The sequence below is a fragment of the Camellia sinensis genome, chromosome 3 (genome assembly GCF_055761805.1).
Source record: "Camellia sinensis isolate YWXY chromosome 3, ASM5576180v1, whole genome shotgun sequence".
NCBI lineage: Eukaryota > Viridiplantae > Streptophyta > Magnoliopsida > Ericales > Theaceae > Camellia > Camellia sinensis.
The window spans coordinates 30,590,335-30,610,139 of record NC_138963.1 but is presented as its reverse complement, the minus strand read 5'-3'; the positions used below and the strand labels follow the sequence as shown (position 1 = coordinate 30,610,139).

Genomic DNA, 19,805 nt, shown 5'->3' with positions numbered 1-19,805 from the left:
TGAAAACCTCTTAACAAAGGTGGGCCCAAGGCCGTTCTGAAAGAATCGCTTGTGACTTATAACACATGGCTCTAAGGCTGAAATAGATGGAGATATGTCGATGTTCCACCTATGTTATGATGATATGGATTTAATGTGACTAATGGCGCTTAAGCCAGGGGAGATGGAGACATGCCGATGTTCCATCCACCCTATATTGTTCTAGACAACTGTCGATATGTTGGGCTCAAAGCCGTTCCGTAATGCGTTGGGCCTAAGGCCGTTTCGTATCACATGTGGGCCTGAGGCCGTTTTGTGTTAATTATGGGCCCAAGGCCGTGTGAAGTATGCTCATAAACGAGACCTGTATCTAATTATGCATAGTCTCTAACTCTTATGCTTATACACTTACCTTCTCTACATTGCTATTATTCGCTGAGCCTTACTCACTCCGTGTTTATGTATGTGTGTAGGTGATCAACGCGGAGAACAACCCTATGTCGGCTTCAGGAGCCCTTTCGTTGGACTCGTTTCGTCAAGTTACTTGGATGGGCTTTTATTTTATAATTGGGACCCTTTTGTTTTGTTTTGGGAAGTCCCATATATGTATGCATAAAATGGCATGTTTGCTAGCTTTGGATGACTTGCCTTAGTTTGTTTTAATGCTTAGCCTATGGGTTGCTACCCTTTTGTGTATAAACGTTCATGTATGGACTCAATTTGTATATAAATGGTATAATGTGTCATGATCCTGGCATGTAGACATAGCTCAATGGTTGTCTTATTTAATATTATATTTGTTTCCGTTCAGGCCCCATATGTAATAATATGATGGATATTTAACTTCGAGGCTTAGTGTTCAAGATGGTCATGCCCAAACTTTTAAGAGCAAGTTTGGGTTATGACACCGGGCCTCGGGCCGAGCTTTTGAGTACACCTTGAGCGGGCAGATGGGCTTGAGCCGGGCTCGGGCTTGGGCCTAAATAGGCCGGGCCCACCTTGGGCTACAGGCGGGCTTCGGGCCGCCAACGAGCCATGGACCATTTTTACACTTCTAAATAAGATGAGAATTCTTATTCTCATGTTTGGTACGTATTATAAACTCATGAAATGAAATAAATTAAAAATTTATATAGATCAGGATAATATTAATGGTTGTGAAAGTGCTGGTGTGAGTCGTAGTAGTAGTAGTGGTAATGGTAGTAGTGGTAGTGGTGGTAGCTGCGGCAACATCGATGGTGGTGATATCAATAATAGTAGTGGTTGTGATGGTGGTTGTGGTGGTGGTGGTGGCAGCAGTGACGATGACGACCAACGGTATTAGTGGTGGTAATACTGGCGACATCAGTAGTACAGTGGTGGTAGTATGGTGGTGTGGTGACTGTGGCCATGAATGTGGGTGATAGTGGTAGTTGTGGTGGCAATATGGTAGCAGTGGTAGTGGGGGTGGCAGTGGTGATTGAGTGGTAGGAGAATAGAATGGTGGTAATAATTAAATAATAATATTTTTTTAAGTAAAATTTTATGATAAATCCATGATGGAATAGAATGACTATTCTTTAGATTGGAGGAATAAATATGCATTTTTATATTTTGTTGGAATAGTCATTCCACTTAAATAAGCGTACCAAACAAAAAAAGAAAAAAGAAATACAAAGTTAGATTGGATATTTACCCATTCTATTGTACCAAACGTGTCCTTAATTTTTTTGTTAAAATTTTAAATTTAAAGTTTGGTAACAAGTTAAATAAGTTATTTATTAATTTATTTCTTTGACATTACCTTTTTAATTTTTTAATTTTTACACGTTTGTCGTAATAAAATAAAATAAAATAAAATACTCAAACCACCCCTAGAGAGATACTTTTGTTAGAATTTTGAAAAATCACATACAAATATCAAATAACAAGTGGCGTGTAGTATTAATCTTATATCACCAAATAATCTCTCTTATACATCCGCCTGAACTCAATAATAATTTGGGACACATGTAAACCATAGATAAGTAGACCACCACGGACTACCCCCTCTTTGACACGTCAAAGCTAACAATATATAAACAAGCGTGTTGGCAACTTTAGAGGCAAGTCAATTCATAAATTTTCTGTTCAAGCTTTGATATTGAGAATTTTTGGCCCATATCATACAGGTTTGTCACGTAATTGATTATTTTAATTAATTTATTATTTTTAAAATTTAAAAAAAAAATAATTTTATTTTATCACTTAAACTTCAGATATTGACCGATTTATTCTTAAATTATCAATTTTATCTATTTAGTCTCTAAATTTTTTTTTTGCTCCATCCTATTTGACAAAGTAAAAATATATAAGTAAACAAATCAAGTGTAACGATAGAGTGGTTTAGTTTATAATTTTATTCAATCGGGTTATTGTGCCTAAGTCAATCCCTCGTATCAACTAGCTTTCTTATGACCAGAGACACAATAACTTGAGATACATTTGGATAACAACTTTTTTTGATTGGTTATAGCCTCAATTATTCCCAGAACCCATCAATTAGTTAACTAAACATATTTTAGCTAATGCTGATGTAGCAGATATATTAAGTTATTGTTGCAAATCCTAAAATATTATTACAACAAGGAATCCAGAGCTGTGATTTAGAAATTTCTTGATTGATCTCCTCTCATGTGATCCAATTAAAGACAATTGATCCTACTTAGTAATAGTGGAATTCTGACCTAATGGGCAAAAATATAACAATTTGGACACCTTCTTACTCACATTATATTAAACAAATTATACCCCACAACTAAACACTCATCTTCTTCTCCATCTTTCATTTCAAAATAGTGAACAAGAAGATGGGTGATTGATTGTACGGTTTAAGTTATTCAAATTCTGCAATGATTTTTTTGCCCATCAAATTAGGTTAAAAAATTACTAATTTGGGTTCTTTCTTTCTAATTAATGCACATTAGTTGAAACTAAAAATTTTGATGACCAAAATAGATTAAATTAATAGTTTGAGGAAAATTTCACATTCTTAAGTCTATTCATGTGGTAAATAAAGTCTCCATTTCTCAAAAATATTTATTGAAAAAATTGAGAATACTTTTCCTTTTTAAAGCAAATAAGGGAAGGTCGAATTCTAAACCTGTTCCCTCGAGTATATCCAATATCAAATGATGTAAATTATTTCATATCAATTATTGATTGGTTTAAAAACCAAATCATTTGAAGACCTAATCTCCTTGCGACATCATTAAAAATGAATTTAACAATCATATTTAAAGAATCTCTAACATTTCTCCAAAATTCCCCAAAATGAAAGAAAGAGAGGAACCATCATAAATTCATCTTTGATGGGAAAGCATACAAGTCCAAAGCAAATGCTTCACTCTAAAGACTTTTCTAATAAATGGCCATTTCAACAACTTAAGCTTGGGCCCAACATTGGCTCACCCTTCCCACAAATGGAGTTGACAAACCCTAGACTACTACTACTAGTCTTCACATCCACAAGTTTGAATTTTAACCAATGATTGTTCAAGTTGTGTTCTCTTTTTTGACAATCAAGGATAAAAAGACTACTTATATTTGATAGATATTTAGACAATTCAATCATGGCATTTTTATCATCAGCTTATTATAGCCACCATCATTGTCGGCACTGAGAGTCCCAAAATAGAACAAGTAGTTTCTAATAATAGCAAGGGCTTTGAAGATGATATATTTGATACTATATATAACAAAATTACTATGGCTTCGTTTGGGAAGCCAAATTTGGGAGTTTTTTTTTTCCTATTTTAGTCACAAAAAATAAAATAAGTTTTTTAACTAAATAAGATAAAATATCACATGCAACTCATAATTATTATATTCTTTCTCTAAAAAAAAAAAGTTTAAAAAGCTAAAAGCCTTTTCTAATTGAGACTTTTTAGTCTCAGGCTAAAATAGCTAAAAAAACTAAAAAGTCAAAAAACCAACACACTTCCCAAACGAATCTTATGTAATAATTTCAAAAATATAGAATCTCGTTGGGAGCATTTGTAAAATTAATGTATCTATATATGTTTTGTTAAAACAATGATATCAATTTATTAGAAATTTTTTTCTCTCTTGATTTGAGACATTTAAATTAGTGGATTTGTAAAGTGTAATAAGTTGTTGAATATCTGTTTTGGTAAAAAATTATGGGGCTGCCACTTGAGACATTTAAATTAGTGGATTTGTAAAGTGTAAGTTATTGAATATCTATTTTGGTAAAAAATTATGGAGCTGCCACTAAATACTAATGAGTCTTTTGGAAAACTTGTAAAAAGCCAGCTTCTAGCTTTTTACCCATTTTGGGTCACATCACCTCTCACATAACTTATTCACAAAAAGACAAAATAAGTTAAAAATTCAAAAAGTCAATTTTTTACCAACTTCTCAAAAACACCCCTAAGTAAATTCGATGGCGAATGAGCAAAATGTCCACTAGAAAATCACCAAAGCAAATGCTAATGAGTGTTTTTAGGCATTGTTTGGAATGAGTGAAATGTGATTTGAAAATAAACTTTAAACAAATCAAAATCCATGCAAAATATTTTGAAATGGGTAAAAAAAATGTCATTTTTGGGGGAGAAATATTTTGAATCAAATCATTGAATGATTAACCTCCTAATTTTTATAATTACATAGTTTAAGGATAGAAATTCTCATTACTAAAAACTTCCGTACATCATTCAATCTATTGTCTTTTTATCTCCGTAATAGAAAAGAAAATAAACTAAATAAAATTCATCAAAAATTATATAATAGTTGCATTTTTCAAATATAGATACAAACTAATGAAACTACTTCAATGATTTGAATTCGCAATTGCTCATATGAGAGGGTTGGAGACGTGCCATTGGACTTCAAGAACTCGGTAGTTCAACAACTTCAAAATAACCTCAGTTGTCAAGAAATTAATCATTATCAAAACAAAAATCGATTAGTTTTTAAAAAAATTCTTTGTTGAGTATCTTCAATGTAATTCTTTTCAGATTAAAAAAATAATCTCTTATTGATTTATAAAAAAAAAAAATTCTGCAGATCTTTAGATTGTCAAATGGGCTCAAATCAAGTTTAGTTCAATTTGGGGCTTATTTGCTATATCACTGTCTTCATTATTCGTTACTTTTGTATTATTGCTTGTTCCATTAAAATTTGGGTTAGTTTGAAGTCCCCACAAAAAATAAAATTGGAAATAAAAAATAACTCGACTTCTCATGTCACAGGATTGTGCCTCAGTGATTTTTATATCAACAATGATAGAAACCACTAATTTTGGAGCTCTAAAAAGACCACTAATGACATGGCACTCAATAAAAAAAAAAAAAAAATACAATACCAAAGCCAAAACATCAAATCATTCATGGTGGGGCCTACTGCCATATCATTAGTGGTAACACTAATTAGTGCTCCCACTCATTTTCCTTTTTATATTTCGAGATTTTCAGTGTATTGTACAATTGCTGATGTATTGGAGACACAAATGCGGAATTCTTGGACTGATTCTCACTTACATATCAATTTAGGTAGAACACATAATTAAAGTAAAGAATTGGTCACAAAAAGAAAGTGCTAGGGCTTGGATTTATTTTAAGAGTGAACTCCTCCATAACCGAGTTTAAATCATTATGTGATCTGTTCTGTATTCCTAACGTTGCTCAAATTTAGATTGATCCACCGGGGTGCCAGCCAAACCCACCTCCATCCCCACCACCTCAACCTCCTCTCTATACTTCCTGTATATATCCCCTCTATAAAACTTCCTTGTTCTAAACACCAAAACAACAGAAGCAAAACACCCTATCAAGGTTGCCACAGTGATAATAACAAAAGACAATCTATAACACTTCACACCAACACATGTCAAGTCCTGCCCTAATTGCCTTTCAAGCCCTTTAGCACCCAATTGCTTCAAAGCCTCTTTGTCATAGAGCTGACCAGCCACTTTCACATTCAGAAGATAAGCCCCAACTGGGCTTGCCACTGCACCAAATTGAAACAAAGTTGAATAGTATTAAAGCCCAAAAATGTCTGATACAATTGCAAACAACAATGGCCATTGGGCAACGAAACAGAATCCGATTATGACTGAAGCGAAGTAGAGAGAGTTGGGGATGCCTAAGGCAATGAGAAGGTGCCCGAGACAAGAAATGAGGGGTATGACTGTGAAGAGTAGGGGGCGAGAGAGGCAGTACTTTGTTAAGAGGAATTCCGACGAGAAGCCGGACACTACTCTTCCGAGGTAGTTCCATATGCCCACAGGAGGCTGATATGAAGAGGACTAACATGTCTATGCTGAAAACTGCTTGTAAAATGGTGTAGTCCTCACCTCTTTGGGGTGGCTTGAAAATACTGTTTATGCAAGATTCTGGATTTTGTAGACTTGTAGGAGGTCTTGGGGATGGCGGTAGCGGCTCCAATTGTGCCGCCTGTGGTGGTGGTGCTGATTTAAATTCAACTGCAGGTGGGTTGTTAGTGGCCATAGTGGCCAGGGATCCTCTGTCTCTAAATATCTGCATAGACTTCAATTGTGCCACCTGTGATGGTGGTGTTGATTCAAATTGTACTGCAGGTGAGTTTCAATGGCTGAGGATCCTGTGTCTCCAAATGTCGGTAGCAACTCCAATTGTGCTACTTGTGGTGGTTGTGCTGATTCAAATTCAGCTCTCGGTAGGTTTTCAATGGCCAGGTATCCTCTATCTCCAAATTTCTCTATTTCATGTCCTAAAACATTTACAACCACTGGATAAGTCTCTAGATTCTCATGTCTTGAGATTCTCACATGATTCAATGATTGTAAATAATTTAGGACAGAGGGACAGGGGCATTTGGGGATAGAGGATCCTTGACTGTCTTCAGAGACCATGACTAGTTGGGGAGGACGGGAATCATTCAACGCTTGTTTGTGGCTCTTCCATGCTCTGAACTCTTCTTGGATGACAACAATAAGTGGAGCAAATAGCAGAACAAACACAACCAAAGCACTTCCACCATACTCAGCTCTGGAAAATCCAAGCCTACTTTGTACAACAATTATAACCATAAGAAAACCAGCAAGCCCAAGAGACACATAAAGAAGATTGTAAAAAATCTTGTGCTCATTTTCTTTTCTAGCAACTTTCATTAGTCGAATCGTCGGAAGAAACACAATCGAAACCACCGCCGGAAGCCAACCGATCAGGAAAATCAAGGACTTTGAATTGTTTCCATACAAAGCATGGTAGATTTGTGTCATGATAGCACCACTCAGCCCGACAAACCCCTTCAAGAGGCCTGAAACTATGCCTCGGCTTTGTGGGAAATTCTTCACGCAGGTGATGAGAGAGCCTGTGTTGGCAAATGCCTGTGAATCGGCACCGATCCATATGTAGAGACAGAGCTGCCAGACGTGGGGTTTGGCTGTGCGGCCAGTGACTGCGAGCCATATCATGAAGTAGCCGGAGAAGTTCATGGCAGCGCCAATGAGGAGAACCACCCACGGCGGTGTGACCTGATATGCAAAATCGTGGTTTCAATCACACAACAAAGCAGTAAATAAAAGATCAAGCACACACAGAAAACACAAGAACACAGAATATACGTGGTTTGATAGAATGCCAATATCCACAAGAGAGAAAAAAAATTCAAAATCTGTAATAAGGATTACAAGAACAAATCTGTAGCTCTCTTTTCTGTACCACTCTAAGGCCCCGTTTGTTTGAGGTTATAGGGAGGGGATTGGGTTTGGTAGTGAGGAGGGGGTTTGTTTGGGGTTATAGGGAGGGGATTGGGTTTGGCAGTGAGGAGGGAATTGAGAATGGAGTGTTTGTTTTGAGAGATAGGGAGAGGATTAGTAATCTCTTGGTATTAGTAAGGAGGAGGAAGGGGGATTGGTAAGGAGGAGGTAGAGATGGTATTAGAAAAATAGTGAGAAAATTAGAAATTTTTTTATTTTTTTTATATTGGGAATGTTTTTTTAAATATAATGTTTAATTTTTTATTTATTTTTATTTTTTTTATTATTTTATATAAAAATAATTTAATAATTCCTCACTATTAATCCCCTCACTATCAATCCCCTTACTAACAATCCCCTCACTATTAATTCCCTCACTATGAACCCCTTCCATTCTATCTCTGAAAACAAACGGAACCTAAAATCCTACAAAGGGGCCATAAAATCCCCTTTACAATATTATGAGTGTACAGTAAATACAAGATAGTTCACAACATCACCTCATTGATTAGACCCGATATGAGGCCGAGATTGCCACCTAAGTCCTTGAAGAAGCTGATCAAGTTAAGGGTGGTTTGGTCATAACCAAGTGAGGATTTGATGTCGCCAGAGTAGAGGCCAAACATGTAGGTTGCACCGTTGACGGACATGATTATGAGGGAGGCAAAAACCATGAACCACCGGCTGGTGAGTAGATGGGAGGTAAAGATCCTTGTTTTTGTCCAGCCACCACTGGTGGTAGTGGAAGAACTGAGGTTGACTATGGTCATGATTTGTTAACACTATAATGTGCAGAGTTATGTTGAGAATTATGGATAGATGACATTTGATCATTTATAAATAAAGATTCTCTTGCTGAGAGACAGAGGGACAAAGAGAGAGACAGAGAAGGCAGCAAGCTGTCAATGAAGAAGGGCAAACTAGCTAAGAGCAAATTAGCGAAGAGTAAATCAAAATGTAAATTTGCTAAGTGCAAATCAACCAAGGTCTCCTTGCAAGAGTTTGATAATCAGGTGGATGCTCAAATATCTACGATGAGATGCCTGCTGTACTCCCCCGCAGGTCTACACGCATCTGAGGAGCCCCAAATTTCTCATATCTGGAGATTTTGTGGGACCATGGCAAGGGCCCTCGAATGAAAACAAAAGGGGTTTAAGGGATGTGGAATCGGAGGATAGCTCAATTGAGTGTGATTGTGTCGATCTATGTTTGTGTGGAAATCTTGGTACACCACGGTTGCAATTGAATGTGGAAATGCAAGCCTCAACTGAGCAATCATCAAAGCAGCATCAAACACCTAATGCATGGAACACACCAACTAGAGTGCTAACTGATCTTGAGCAGTGGCCAAAATTGGCCATTGTTTCCCCACTAGCGGCAAATGAAATGATAATGACAAATAAACTTGGCTCACCCAGTGTTGATCAAAGGAGAAAAGTAATTGGCACCAAGCAACAGAAGAGTGTTGAAAATGTGCGAGTTGTAGAAATGAGGATTTGGTTGAACTACATATGGAAGACACACAATCTGGCAAGGGTGAATGTCTTGATGGTGATACAACTGCTATATCAGGTAAGCCTCTACAAGCTTGGAGCTCTTTACTTAAAGAAGAGATTAACAAGGTGTCAAAAGTGAAGTATAAAATAGGTGCCCATAAGATTGAGAACCTAGTAGATGGCATGTACAATGTCCCTATAGAGATCTCAAAAAAAGGCTTTTCTCATTGGGAAAATGCCTTGGTTGGATACTTCATTGATAAAATATTCTCTTTCCATTATGTGAAAACTTGGGCAGAGAAACTTTGGGGAAATTTTCTTGAAGATGTTGTCTCCATTGATAATGGGTTTTTTATTTTTAAAGTAAAAAGTGAAGAGGCTATAGACAAAATTTTGGAAGATGGCCCCTATTACATTGGGGCTAAATTGATTGTTGTTAAAAAATGGCAACCTGGACTAAAACTAACAAAGTGTGAATTTTCGAGTTTACCGTTGTGGGTGAAATTGTATAATGTTCCTTTGGAGCTTTGGACTGAAGAAGGTTTGGGTTACATTGCTAGCATCATGGGAACTCCTCTTTTATTTGGATGAGCCTACGTTCAAGAGAAGCAGACTTACGTTTGTGAGAATATGTGTTGAAGTGCCAGCAAATAAAGAGATCCCTGAGTCTTTCAAAATAAATCTTGGTTATGGTGATCCATATGAGATTCAAGTTAAGGTTCCATGGAAGCCTCAAAAGTGTGATGTTTGTAAGACTTTTGGTCATACCACTAATTTGTGCTCTCAAAAGCCAAAGACTTTGAACCCTCCATCTTCCAAACAAGAGTGGAGAGTCAAGGAGACTAACATACAAGTTCCAACTAAGTGGGAAGTGGTGAAGAAAAAAGGGAGAGATAATGGGCAAGGTTCAACGACAGTGATAAACAAAGAGGGAGAGACACAACGTTTCACTCCATCAACATCTAATACTTTTGATGTCCTTGAATCATGTGATATGGGAGAGTTGGGGAATGGAGAATTAAATCAAGAGTTGTTGTGTCAAACGAAGAGCCTAAAAAATAGAGGGAGTCCATCTCCAAGTGATCCCATTAATGGGGAGACTACAAAGGAAGATAACAGAAGAAAACTCAAAACGAAACTTCATTACTTGAAGAGTGCTAGAGGAAAATTTTGAATCCTTTGTTGTGTATGTTGTATTTGTCGTCTATAGGCTTAGTTTGTTTCTTTTGAAGGAGTAGTTTATTTTTGTTTATGTTTATTCTCCCTACAAAAGGTGTGTATTGAATTTCATTATATATCTTTCTTTTTTGGTTATAATATGACTTGCTTATCCAAAAAAAGAAGATTCTCTTGCTGTGAGTACCAAGAAAAACCAAACACAATACTCATTTCATTTTGTTTTTAAAATCTTGCAAGTGTAACATTTTATATGGCAAAGGTCTCCTATATATGATTAGATCTGTTACTAGAAAGCCCACAGACAATACTATATTTGTGAACAATAAATATTTTGATCGTCATTTGGCTATTATCAAAACGACCAAAAGCTAAAAAACAAAAAGGAAGAGAAAACAGAGTACTTGATAAAAACAAAATGTATACACATGTTGCAGATAAAAATATAAAATGTACATATTAAAACATAGTGTATAAAAATGTTGCAGAAAAAAATATAAGATGTATACATATTATGTTGCATCCGTGCTTGTTATTTTGCTTATCCAAGTTATTGATGGCCGGCTATTGTATCTTGTCGCGACCATCAAAAGATAGGTGGTTGTGGGTGGAGAATCCAGATCTTATGTAGTGTATTACCTGTTGGAAGACGGGTAAAAAGAATAATAGTTGACAATAAATAATAAATTTCGCTACAATTAATTTTATTAAATAAATATATTCTTCTAACACTTATGTAATAAGAACTTATTTCACGTATCAGTAAAAAAAAAAAAATTTCTGAAATAATTTTTTTTTTTTTTTGGGGTACATTTCCCATCATTTTACAAATAAATATTGTAAGGAAGGAGAGAGAATTTATTTGATATTTTGATTTAGTATATTTAAGAGCAATTATTTAGTAAATCTCAAATACTAATTCAACAAGTTGATATGGTGTTTTAAGAATAATAAAAACGCTAGTAGCAGAAAAATAGATGCAACTTAACCCACACCTCAATGGATTGGATGAAAAATAATATCGGCACATTAATCTCATTTGGTGTTAAAAGCACCCTCTATGTGTTACAATGTACTTTACTCTGAAACTATCAAATAATTTATCTAGATTTTATATTACTAAATCACAATTTTAAGGCTCATTTAGAAATTAATTATTTTAGTTAATTTTTTAACTTTTTAAAAAAAAATATGTAAAAAAATAAAGAGAATAATGTGACTATTTATAATAATTTTTTGACTATTTCAACCACTATTCAAACAAGGCCTTAGTTTCCTCATCGATGTTTACAAGAAAAGAAAATCCTGTCATTTCCAGATTGAGGTCCAAGAATTTGTAATTTACTTATTAGGCCTCTCTAGTAGATGCTTTCCATTTAGAAAATCAACCATCATGAAACCAAATAACAAGGTCAAAATTATCATCCAACTTTTAACAAATAAAATGATATTTTCATGAAAAATACCATACCATATAAACAAAGTTTCACAACTGTAGTTTTCAAAAGAGAAGCCATGATTCAAATCAATATTTCTATGGTATTCAGTGCCCAGTCCCCAAAAAAACAGAGACCATGAGCTACTGGGCTGTTTTCTAAGACGCTTTGATTTAGACCTAGTCTTGTTGCGAGAGAAAGCAAACTCATATCTCGGGTGCTAACACATGCCTTTGGTTTCACTTGATTCGAACCACCCTAGGGGCATTGGCAATACCCCATACCTTATATTCCATACGTGGAATTAATCAAACCATTCCCTGCCATCGTTCATTATCATTGCTGCTCATCGAAGGGAAGTTAAAAAGGGCTACAACAACTGTAGAGAAGCATCAACAAAATATTTCAGTCAGACTCATCATCTCTACTGTCATGAACTCGCATGAATCGACAGAGAAGAGAATCAAAGCAATGCTGTTAATACTGCATTCCTCAACAAAACCCTGTTGAACCACATCCTTGCAAATGCAGAGTAAGCTACTGAGCCAACAGTTACCAAGGTTAAAAATGTACAGAAACAGCTGGTTAACTGCCTAGTTAAAAATCATCGCAGCAAGATACATGAACCAGATGGGTCGAGAGAGCCAGTAAAGAGATGACACTCAAATAATAGCCGAAAAATCATCACAGCTTTTCACAATTGCCAGGTCTAAAACACCCTGCTCACTGAACAAGTAATTAAATCATAAGCCAAGAGATCATCTCCGAATACATTCATCAGCGAAAAGAAAGCAATGTTAGCTTGCACATTCATCAACAAACTGCCCAAATTCGAATGCTAAGCACCAAGTAGCTAGCTGGTGTAAAACAAACATCCATCAATGAACTGGAAAACAAAAACAACTGTGCCAGGCCTCAGTACCGGTCGTAGGAAGATGGATGACCGCTCCTTCTAGGGCGATCATAAGGACCAGGCCTGTCCCTATAACTTCCTCTCTCATAACGGGTTGGCCCTCCCCCGCCTTCATACCTATCACTGCCAACTCTTGGGCCTTCATCCCTACTAAAAACCCTATCTTTGCCATGCCCATTTTGAGGCTCCCGGTCCATAAACCTATCACCCGCAAAGCGATCACCTACAGGTGGTGCATACCTGTCATGGCTGTAGCGATCACGGGTCCCATACCTGCTGTCTCTGGTATCCACACGATCCCTGTCTCCGTAATGTCCCCCATCTAATCGATCACCATAACGTTCCAGCCCACCAAATCGATCACCATGACCACTACCACCACCGCCGCCGCCGCCGCCAAACCTAGAATGTGAAGAGAACCGATCGCTGCTACCACCAGCTGAAGGACATTCCCGAGCAAAATGGCCTGGACGACCGCATTTGAAACAGTCTGATCGCCCAACTGGCTTGTCTCCTCCTCCTCTATAACTGTCCCTACCACCTGACATGAGTTCTCTGCCATAGCCTGGATCTTCACTGCGCATTTTTGGCTGTGCCTTGTTCACAGAGATGACTCGACCGTCCAATTCCCGACCGTGCATGTCCCTGATTGCATCTTCCATAGCCCGGCGATCTGCAAAGGTTACAAATCCAAATCCACGAGGACGACCAGTATCTCTTTCCACCATGATCTATAACAATCACAAATATTAGTCTTATCAAATAAAATCAGTCGTTTGCAATGTTGAGAAACACACTGTTTCTGAAAGATTTCAGTCTACCAGAATGCCTAGAAATTATTTTATATTTATAGCAGGCAAAATCACAAACGAATCCCATGTGGATATCCCATGTGGATTCAACGAGCAAAAGTTAAATAGTAGTAGAAAAAACTCTGCAAGAAAATAATAGAATTGTAGAAAAGTGTAGCTTACAAATGACTGCCTTTTTAAAAATATTTTCTTCAAAATAATTTTAAGAACATGTGATGTGTAATTTGAACTCTATCTAGGGATCATCTCAATGTTATATTATCTCATAATGTCACTAAAATTAGAAATTAAGACATTATGCCCTCAGGTCTCGCGAATTAACAACTTCGAATGTGGAGAACCTAATTTCTCATTCCTCTATCCTTTGATATGTAGACCACTGAATCAAAAATAATAAAGATAATATGATTAAGATGAATGGCCAAAATTACTTGTTATTGTAAAATATTCAACCTATATTCACACAAAATCATGATTAAGGGATAAGGGACAAAACAACTTAATTCAGAACGGACTGTCCAAGTTGATAATTCTTACTTCTTACCTAAAAATGGCAGAATTGGCAGGACTCCATGCTGACTGAAAGGCTAATACAAATACATAACTTCTGATCTCATTACTCCCTCAATCTAAGTACATCAAGCACAGGTTAGTATAACAGAACCCCTCCCTATATTTAATTCCCATAAATTTGTGCTAGAACTTAATCTGATTTTGATCTCAAAATGGGAAATGATAACGACTCCAACAGTGGAGATGTTTGAACCATTATGCCATTCAAATCCGAGGACCATGATGTTGCTAAATATATCCTGAAGCAAGGTAGGCACCTAGACTGGAAGTTTGAAAGCAACACACATCATCACAGAGATCTGTTTATAAGCAAATGACTCACACCTAGAACATTACAATAACAGAACTGCGCACTTTTTCATCCATAATATGAACCGAATAAACACGTCTCAAACAACTATTTGTTCCTTCTTCACAACCCCTCTATTTCATTCTATAATATATGCACAAAAATCAGCTCAAACTTTCGTCAAATATTAGATGTCGTTTGCTCGTGCACAGATGATTGATCAATCCAAGAAACCTTGTACTTCATAAACCCCAATTCACAAACATATTTACCGGCAGGATATACATCCATATCAACATAAAGTACTTTAACTATTTACAGCCAGCAATTTAACAATGAAATTGAGTCCCAGACAAAAAAGGGATTATTACTAGAATAGCAGGTACAGAATCTAGGGTGACGATTAGAAAACACCACTTAGTTAAACATCCTACAACTTTAAAATTACAACTCTGGAGCTATGCTGACTCTGAAAACAACAAATCATCCGAACTTATGGAACCAAGACAGCAACAAATCTTGTTCTCCACCACTTCAAACTGTAATCACACAAATCTACATGGCTACACTACACCAACTGCCACTTCAAACTGCAATAATCCACATCAATAAGACTACATCATCAATCATCTCCCATAACCTCGTAAAAAAAAAGAGCAACCCTGGTGCTGTTATGTTGCTAGTAACCCCAACAAGCCAAAATTTCTAAAATACAGCAAAAACTAAGGAAAAAAGATGAACTGCCAACAGACGAGGCAAAAAAAAAAAAAAATGCTTGAACGAGATATAAGGTTGGACAAGCATGAAGGTTGTTGCATAACATTTTCGATGCCATAAACAATCTGATATCATGACTACAGATATCATTGGCATTATTAGCACAATTGTAGGTCTCCTAACTACTTCATGAAGGGTTAGAAGTGAAATCTAGCATGGGAACAGAAAGGAAAAAGCCCCGCACCTCATTACAAAGAAAGTTTGCAAGGTTGCCTATTTCAGAAACTCCAGATATATGCTTAGTTTCAACTCCCATAAGTATTTTTTCACTTACTATGCCCTTGGCAGAAAAAATTTCTACCATAATCTCTTTTCTAACATAACAGGTACATTATCTTCCCTCATATTCTCAAGCAAATATACAAATATGAACTCAGAAGTTACAGGCACTAATTCAAGTGTGAATAATTCATCTCAAACACTCTTCCAAACAGTCTTCACAATTCAATGCAATGAATACCAGCTGAATCACGAAACTGCAACATAGCATACTCTAAGAAGACTTCTTGTTGGCTATCAAAAGACATTCCATTATAGCAAAAAAAGAAACAAACAGACCAAACCCTAACAAGGGCAGTGAAACAAAACATCGGGTTTCAATATCTATTGAAACCACAAAGAACAACCACTTATTGAACGACTATATTCATAATGCACAGTCACAACTTTTGTTTTTGTGATTCATAATTCAGCATGCTCAGGTATCCCAAATAAAATGGGAAATCCGATCCGTTTACTGAGTTGTAACAGATGACAATGTTAAACAATTGATACGCACAGGCAAATTACCAACCAATTTAAGCCACTCTTCCCTCATCGGGGAACACAAAAGGTACAATTATATGACAAATAAAGGGCATCTTCCTAGCACAAATGATGCTACAACATATGATGATATATAATCAGCTGACAGCCTCACAACCACAACATTGGATCAAATATACACATACTGTAATTACTTGATGGACCTCAAACTTAAACTCTCATGGTGAACAAATATCATCCTAACAGACGGTGCTTGTGATCAGACAACCTGGTATTTAATTGTAGCTGTTGTCTGCAAACTCCATGCATGATACATGTCTACATGTCAGTTGTTGAAAAATTCCTCCTCAGCTTATATAACACTAAAAAGAAAATGTCTGACTGAAGCATGAATATAACAGAGCTCTCCTGAGTAGGTGGAACCTAAGTGACCAACAACCTCATATATAATCCATATTTAGATACTATAATCGGCATGAGAAGAACAGAAGAAAACAATATTGACAAATGTTGTAAAAGGGAAGACAGAAGAGAGATGTATAACTGAAGAGAGGATGTCGGAAAACCAACACAGCCAATGCATGATATAAGTGGAGAGAGAGGGAGAGAGGAACATAGCCATCAATAGGTTTGCTGCCACTTTTAGCCATGTGGAAGCATTGTGTAGAGTTCTACATCTATCAGTACTCCATAACAGCCAAGTGTGCAGACCCATGCCCATATCTACTTTACAACCTAACATTAGTTATGATCTAGGAAAATGCATATCAAGCTGACTCAGGACTCTTCTCATTGCTATAATGCAGTCAATAAACCCTCAATATACCCTATGTCAAGAGTATTGATAGATATTCAATCTTAAAACGTTACTGCATCTATTTACATACACAGATATAACTCATACACCTATTGAAATCTTCATTATTGTCAAAACATTGACTATGTCACCTTGTGCTCACTGACATAGAGATTTTCGTGTTAAAATTATATCATTGATAAGAAATTATTTCTTCAAGGTTAATTCACTCGGCATAACTTTCACAGTTTAGTTATCCCTTCCTGACTAACTTTGGGTGAGCAAATGACATTCAACAAATAGTACTCTCTCTCACTCTTTTTTTTTTTTTTTTTTTTTTTTTTTTTCATTGTAAGAAACATAAATACTAAGATGTACTATATGTTTTACCATTTCTTTTCAAATTATCGCTTTTGATTCTTTGCTGGTCACTTCAGCACCATTTTTGTCACTTTGCACCGTTCAACATATCAATTGATCATCATTTTTGTTTTCATATTTCTAATCTTGAATTTCCATAATAAAAAATGTATGCAACACTCTGTCATAAACCTCTTTGCAAGTCATGAACTATCTTCAAAATTCCTTGTCATTTTCTTTTTTCCTTATCCTCTCTGTTTTCCCTCACAATAATAACCAGTGTTTTTTTAACCCCACTTGTAACATCAATGCTCAAAAAATAACAAAACTGAGAAGGCAACCATGTCAATTTTCAATAACAAATGAACAAATTACACAAAACCCAACCCCAAGATTCCCTCCACATATAAGATAAAAGTTCATAAAACAAAAGGATAAAAAAATCCTAATTTGCTCCAAGTCTATACACCAATATATTATCAAACAAAACACATACACTGGAAGATAATGAGCTTCATTTCGAAAATCCCATTCTTCCAAGCCCATTTTACGAACACAAACACAGATGATCGACATTTATTTCACAAGAAATATAGAAAAAAAACTTACCAAAGACTCAACGATCTTTCCGCAACGACGAAATGCATCTTCGAGGTGCCTTTCTGTGGTTTTCGATGCCAACCCTCCAACAAATATACGGTTTTCTTCTCTCCCAGCCATCAATTACAAACCCTAAACCAAAAACACTAACAATTTCAAACACAGAGACCCTTCGAACAGATACAAATATATATACATGAAAAAGAAGTGAAACAGAGGGAATTGCTTACAGTTTTTCTGCGATTTGGCGGTTTTGCTTTGAGCCCGCCTTGTAATTTGAATCGATTGTTGGTGTTGTTGTCTAGTGTGTGACCTCCGAATAAGCCCTAGTTTAGAAGAAGACGAACAATATGCAAAGGAGTAAAGGCCTGTTTGGCTTTGTGCTTTTTCTAAACACGTGTTTCCTTGTTTTCCAACATTGAAACCATTTTCAAGTAGTACCGCAAATTACACTTTACCCCCCAACTATCACCGTTTTTCATTTTATTTCTTAAACTAAAAATTAATACAATATATCTTATTTTATTTCCTAAAATTTTTTAGTGTTTGGGAAAGATTTTTTTGTGATTTTTTTTTTTTTTTCACTAAAAGACAAAGTAGTTACAAAATAAAAAAATAAATAAATCCAAACAAAATATCACATTAAATCCCATAATCAGTTCACTTTTTCTCTCACAAATATCACATTCAACCACAAAAAAAACTCAACTATCTTCCTAAAGGGGAATTTTTTTTAAGGTCCCTAATAAGAGTAATTTACAGCATAAAGGACACCAAAAATAGGAATGATGTCTCAGGTCCCTCACTAACGACAATCGCGTTTTTAATTTTTTTTTTGGATCAAAATACCCTTCACAGATCAACATAGAATGCTCAACTCGATTGCATTCCGACGACTCAATTCATTCCAAACATCCAACCATTTTCATGAGTAAGAGAACATGAGAATTAGGGTTTCACTATCATCTTCACTGTCGCCATTACGGTTTCATTATCTTCTGCCAAACTCTTTTCAATTCGTTCCTCACAAATTTCTCTGACCCGTTTTCATTGTTCATCGTCATCTCATTGCATCTTCATCTTAAGCCATTTCAGTTCGAAATTAGGGTTTTCATCATCACTCTGGTAAGTTTTCTCCAATCCAACTAGTTTTTCTCCGAAACACAGTTGACTAACCTTCCATTAATTAGGATTTCAATTTCGTAATAAAAACCTACATGAATTTGAAAAATGTTATTTCTCTAAGTTTCGAACTTATTCTTGAAGATGTTTGTGTGATTTTGTCTGTAAATTTCTCTGTCATTTGAATTTCTCTGGTATTTGCTTAATCTATGTGTTTTCTTTGAATTTTTTCTGGCATGTTTATTCCCTCATTTGTTTCTTGTTATTCCATATTTTTCTCTGGTTTTCCATAAATTTCTCTGGCATTTTCATATTATGGAATTCATATTTTTTTTGGCTTGCCATGTTTAATTTTCTCTGTCATATATGTAATTTTCTCTGGCTTGCCATGCGTAATTTTCTCTGGTATGTTTATTTTGTTCTATTCTTAAATTTTCTATGGCCACATCACTTTTCTCTTTTGTGTGGTTCTGTCATGTTTCATTTTCTCTAGTTGTTTGTAAATTTCTCTGGCATTTTCATATTATGGAATACACACGTGTTTAATTTTCTCTAGCTTACCATGTGTAATTTTCTCTGGTATGTTTATTTTGTTCCATTCTTGAATTTTCTCTGGTCACATCACTTTTCTCATTTGTGTGTGTCTGTTATGTTCAATTTTCTCTGGTTGTCTATAAATTTCTCTGGCATTTTCATATTATGGAATGACATTTTCTCTAGTTTGCCTTGTTTAATTTTCTTTGGCATATATGTAATATTTTCTGGCTTACCATGTGCAATTTTCTCTGATATGTTTATTTTGTTCCACACTTGAATTTTCTATGGCCACATCATTTTTCTCCTTTGTGTGTGTCTGTCATGTGCTATTTTCTTTGGTTGTCTGTAAATTTCTCTGGGATTTTTATGTTATGAAATGCATATTTTCTCTAGCTTGCCTTGTTAATTTTCTCTGGCATATATGTAATTTCTCCTGGCTTGCCATGTGTAATTT

General features: G+C 35.8%; 1 protein-coding gene and 1 pseudogene across 1 annotated transcript; both read right to left on the bottom strand.

Annotated features, from left to right (window-relative positions):
• Positions 1-5,457: 5,457 nt before the first annotated feature.
• On the bottom strand, positions 5,458-8,349 carry LOC114313844 (protein NUCLEAR FUSION DEFECTIVE 4-like; annotated as a pseudogene).
• Positions 8,350-12,477: 4,128 nt separating this feature from the next.
• On the bottom strand, positions 12,478-18,112 carry LOC114313843 (glycine-rich RNA-binding protein RZ1B). Its single transcript, XM_028260250.2, has 3 exons — positions 17,923-18,112; positions 17,702-17,824; positions 12,478-13,451 (listed from the first exon to the last, which is right to left on the bottom strand). The coding sequence occupies exons 2-3, from the start codon at positions 17,810-17,812 to the stop codon at positions 12,723-12,725; spliced, it is 840 nt and encodes a 279-aa protein (XP_028116051.1). The 5' UTR covers positions 17,813-17,824; positions 17,923-18,112; the 3' UTR covers positions 12,478-12,722.
• Positions 18,113-19,805: the final 1,693 nt, after the last annotated feature.

What these genes read in the sequence shown, in the direction of transcription:
- LOC114313843 (XM_028260250.2), bottom strand. Translation starts at nt 17,812, where the DNA reads ATGGCTGGGAGAGAAGAAAACCGTATATTTGTTGGAGGGTTGGCATCG. An exon ending in GAAAGATCGTTGAGTCTTTG is followed by an intron (nt 13,452 to 17,701) that starts GTAAGTTTTTTT and finishes TGATTGTTATAG; the next exon opens with ATCATGGTGGAAAGAGATAC.